This window comes from Cebus imitator, unplaced genomic scaffold, assembly GCF_001604975.1.
Source record: "Cebus imitator isolate Cc_AM_T3 unplaced genomic scaffold, Cebus_imitator-1.0 Scaffold729, whole genome shotgun sequence".
NCBI lineage: Eukaryota > Metazoa > Chordata > Mammalia > Primates > Cebidae > Cebus > Cebus imitator.
In genome coordinates, this window is record NW_016108044.1 from 583,826 (window position 1) to 588,580 (window position 4,755).

At 51.8% G+C, this 4,755-nt stretch overlaps 2 protein-coding genes across 2 annotated transcripts in view; both read right to left on the minus strand.

The window, feature by feature from the left end:
- The window catches only part of LOC108296629 (major vault protein), a 31,810-nt gene extending 28,962 nt beyond the window's left edge, over positions 1-2,848 (minus strand). Inside the window, exon 1 of the mRNA XM_017519115.2 lies at positions 2,606-2,848. The gene's annotated coding sequence lies outside the window, so the exon portion shown is untranslated. The remainder of the gene's footprint in view (positions 1-2,605) is intronic.
- Positions 2,849-3,004: 156 nt separating this feature from the next.
- Positions 3,005-4,755, minus strand: part of PAGR1 (PAXIP1 associated glutamate rich protein 1) — a 3,442-nt gene continuing 1,691 nt past the window's right edge. The window contains exon 3 of the mRNA XM_017519174.1: positions 3,005-3,534. Coding sequence (XP_017374663.1) covers positions 3,335-3,534 — 200 coding nt within the window. The 3' untranslated portion in view covers positions 3,005-3,334. The remainder of the gene's footprint in view (positions 3,535-4,755) is intronic.

The window sequence follows — 4,755 nt, forward strand, 5'->3', positions numbered from 1 at the left end:
AAAAAGATCTGTTCCAGGCTGGGCATGGTGGCTGTAATCCCAGCACATTTGGAGGCCGAGGTGGGCAGATTGCCTGAGGTCAGGAGTTCGAGACCAGCCTGGCCAACGTGGTAAAACCCTGTCCCTACTAAAAATACAAAACATTGGCTAGGTGTGGTAGTGGGCACCTGTAGTCCCAACTACTCAGGAGGGAGGCAGGAGAATTACTTGAACCCAGGAGGCAGAGGTCATAGTGAGCTGAGATTGCCTCACTGCACTCCAGCCTGGGAGACTGACTGAAACTCTTGTCTCAAAAACAAAAACACCCAGCTCTGATTGCAGGCTGCTCGTCAAGAGCAGGGAATTGTACTTATTCTCCTTCAGCCCATCCCCCTTACCCAGGTCCAAGCAGCCTCCTTTGTCCCCAACCCCAGGGCTCTTAGTCCCGGCAATCCAGAGGTTGGAGGTGAGGTTGGTGACCCAGCCCTGTCCCCAGACCTCCCACAGCTTCAGGTTCAGAAAAAGGCACGTAAAGTTTGGTATAAACAGGAACACAACTTCATGGAGTTTCTCCTCACTGATTTAAATATTCTAGTCTATTTAGAGAATGAGTCACAAGACTCAGGAATTACCAACAGCCTATTTTCACCCAGTGGCTTCCTGGTTTACCCGCTTTAGGAGATCATTAATGGAAATTGAGAATCTGTCTCACATAAATTGCCTTTTTAAAAAGCCACACAGTTTTAGGAACTTCTCTTCCCAAGGAAATCGTATCTGAGCTCCAGCCCAACTGGGCCACTCTGTGGGAGGGGGAACAGCCTGGTGGCCTTCAGGAGGTGAGGGGGAGACAGAATAGCTCAGCCAGCCCAGACCTCCACTTGTTCTCCCTCCCCCCATTCCTGCCAATTAACGGCAGTCACTGGAGACAAGAACCAACTGGATCAGATACGACCCACGAACCAAGCTTCGGAATCCCTCATCTACAGCAATATTTTCTAAACTTGCCTAATCGTAGGACTGAGCTGGAATATATATATATATATGTATGTATGTATGTGTGTGTGTATATATATATATATATATATATACATACACACATACATACATACATATATATATATTTTAAAGAACAACTCCCCGCACACACAAATCAGAGACGGAGGTCTCCTCATGTTGCTCAGGCTTGTCTGCAACTTCTGGCCTCAAGCCATCCTCCCACCTGGGCCTCCCAAAGTGCTGGGATTACAGGCTCGAGTCACCATGCCCGCCTGGAACTCTTAACCGCACTCCGGCTGCTTTTGGCAGGCCTCACTTCTGACCCACTGGGTCTAGGTTTTCGGGAGACAGCCTCTGGACCCTGTGTTCTAGGCAAATGCCCCCAAGTAACAGCTCCCACTTACCATGAGCTTAATCTGTGTCAGGCCTCAATTAACTCATGTTATCCTCACAAGAGCCTGAAAGTTAAGAAACTTGCCCAAGCACGCAGTTATCAAAGGATGAAGCTGAAAGTCCGCTCTGGGCATCATGGCTGCAGAGACCACAAACTAGGAGGCAGTGGCTTCTCAGGCAGAAACAGGAAGATTCTAAACCGAGAACAAGGACTAGAGGACCTGGGTGGGGCTGGGTACTTTCCCAGATGGCGCCAATGGCAGTTCAAAGGTGAGTGTTTTCTGTAACCTGGGCCAGTGCCCAGCCTCTGTTTCCCCAGGACCTGGGAGGGCAGCACCCAAGGTAACCCGAGCACCCCGTTACCTTGGAGCCCTCAGGCTGTCTCTGGGCCACCCACTCAGGGTGGCCTCCCTACCTGCTCAAGGCTACAGAGGGCTGTCCCGTCCAAACAGCCACACCCCAGGGCCAACCCAGTGCTCTGTGTGCCAAGGGAGTTTCTGGGAGAGCCACCTGATACCCCACGTGACAACCAGCCTTTCCCCCATCACCCAGGGGTCACCCAGGCAAGGAGCAGAGGACACAGGGGCCATCAGCCTATCACCCCCACCCAAGGGACTGCTCTAAGATCCCCAGAATCTCAAGTCTGGTGGGTACAGCTAAGCATCCTCCCAAAAAGGGAAAGAACCTTAGTTACCAAATTCTATGCCTTCTGGAAATCACTCTAATGACTTCCGGAATGATCGGCTGAGGCCAACATCTGCATGGGGCAGTAGGAAAGCCTCCTCTGTCAGAGTTAAGGGGCCTGAATATGGACAGGTCACATTCTTGGGGGTCAAGGTGACAGGCCAGAGCCCAGGTCCCCAGGACAGTGCAGGTGAGTAGAGCAAGCACCAATCTAGCTCTGAGATGGGGTCTGAATGGACCCTGGGAGGTTGCCCACCTGACATCTCATGCGGAACCCTGAATCAGAGAGAGGCCCGAGAGTTGCAGGGCAGTGGGGGACAGTGTCGGTGAGTTAATCTACCTTTACTTCAAAACCCAGAAAACTCCCATTATTGGAAAGTGAAATCTCCCAAAGCAAAGCCACCGCCCATCTTCCTTCCCCACTCTGATTCAGGTTTTCCCTGCCCCCCAGCGGAAGCAAGGCCCTTGAAAACAGGACAGGGTTAAAGAGAGCCTCAAGGGATACAAAGATCTGCCCGATTTGAGGTTTAGGGGGCCAGTACCACGTACTCACATCCAGAAGTGCAGCTAGCTGCAACACACGCCAGAGATGGGGAACTCTCACCCAGCCCTGGGGATCACTTCCCGGCAGGGCAGGCCGAGGCAGGCCTGGCCCAGGGGTGGGGCTTGGGAGTTAAAGGGCCCTTGCAGCTGGTTCTCATTTTGTCCTCTGGGCTGTCTCTGCTGCAGCTGAAAGCACACCACTCCCTGCCCGCTAATCAGCTTCTGCCTTGGAGCCAGCTGGTGGCACTGGGGTGTGGCTGAGAGAGGCTGGAAAGCCCGAGACAGGGCAGGTGCTGACTGAGGGGACCTCTGCCCATCTGGCTTCCATTTTCCAATCTGGGTGAATACAGTTCTGCCTCTCCCTTCAGGTGGGGCCAAACTGTTGAGGCTCCAGCTATAGTCACTCCTCTTAAGAGATGATAGCTCTGCATCTTTTATTTCAGACTCAGAAAATTCAGTCCCAGTCTCCAAATAGGTGTTCAATAGAAAACACGCACATGCGCTCATGCGTGCGCACGCGCACACACACTCTCTTCCTTTCACACACACACACACACACATACATACACACACACACTCTCTCTCTCTCTCTCTTTCTCTTTCCCTCTCCTGCAACGTGCTGTTTGGGAGCTTGGGGTTTCTCTCTTCTTCCCAAGTTTCTCAGTGTCTCGGCTGGGGAAGGAGGGCCCAGGCCCCAGCAGGTACAGACGCTGCACCTTAGAGGCAGGAGCCGCAGGAGTCAGTATTTCCGCTGCTGAGGGAAGAGACTGCTCCCTGAGGATCGGAGTGGGAGGCTGGTGGGGCTGGGATCCGCGGAGTCCAGGCTGAAGAGGTCCCTCCCAGTACGAAGGATCTGCTCCTCCAGCTTCTTGTGTCGCTTCATGTCCGAGAGCACCTTGTCCAGGCGGGCCTCCCGTTTCTGGCTCCGGGCTGAGCTTCCTGGAGAAGGGGAAGGTAAGATACATGGAAGGGATGGAGGCGGTGTGCACCAGACCTGCCTTAACTTCACTCATCACTTGGGGAGCTAGTTAAACATGCAGGTCCCCAGGCCTCTGCCTAGGAAGACCTGAGGTTCAGGGTTGGCCCTCAGGAAGGGTGAGTGGTGAAGGTCTTGAATGACAGGATGGCATGAGCAATGTGAAGAGCAGGGAGGACCATATGGGGGAGGGGGACGGCAAGGGTAAAGGCCCAGGACAAGAACAGAGTTCTGTTCAGAGACGAGTGCAGAGAGCTGGCACTCTTGCTCTTCCCTGGCAAGATGGAATCCCTTGGAAAATTTTAAGTAGAAAAGTGACATGACTTATGGTCAGGCGCAGGGGCTCAAGCCTGTAATTTCAGCACTTTGGGAGACTGAGGCGGGCAGATCACTTGAGGTCAGGAGTTCAAGACCAGCCTGGCCAACATGGCAAGACCCCATCTCTACTAAAAATTACAAAAATTAGCTAGGCGTGGTGGCATGTGCCTGTAATCCCAGCTGCTCGGCAGGCTGATGCAGGAGAATCAATTGAACCCAGGAGGCGGAAGTTGCAGTGGGCCGAGATCGTGCCACTGCACTCCAGTCTGGGCAAGAGACTTTGTCTCAAAAAAAAAAAAGTGACACAATTTATATTTTAAAAGGATCATCTGAGTTGCAGAAACTGGAAGCAGACAGCCCAGTTAGGAGCCACTGCACTATATAGGCAAAGATGGTGGCTTGGATGGGGATGTGGTGTTGAAAGTGGAGAGCAGCAGAGGTACTTGGAATGTACATCTTGTAGTGAGCAAGACTTGCTGTTGGTGTGAAAGCGCAGGTAAGAGAGAGAAATCAAGAATGGCTCTAGGCTGGGTGTGGTGACTCACGCCTGTAATCTCAGCATTTTGGGCGACCAAGGCAGATGGATCACTTGAGCCCAAGAATTTGAGACCAACCAGTCTGGCCAACATAGCAAGACCTTGTCTCTCCAAAAAAAAAAAAGAAAAAAAGAAAAAGAAAAAAGACATGACTCTGAGGGTAAATTCTAGAAAGGCATGTGGGGTGGGAAATGGAGTCACTGGTGTGATTAAAAACGTACATGGTATGGATGCGAGCTACATAATATTGAAAGGCCAGGACCTGGACTTCTGGGAATGGGAAACATAATAGAATTATTTGTAATTTTCCAGAATCAATGACCAGTTTTT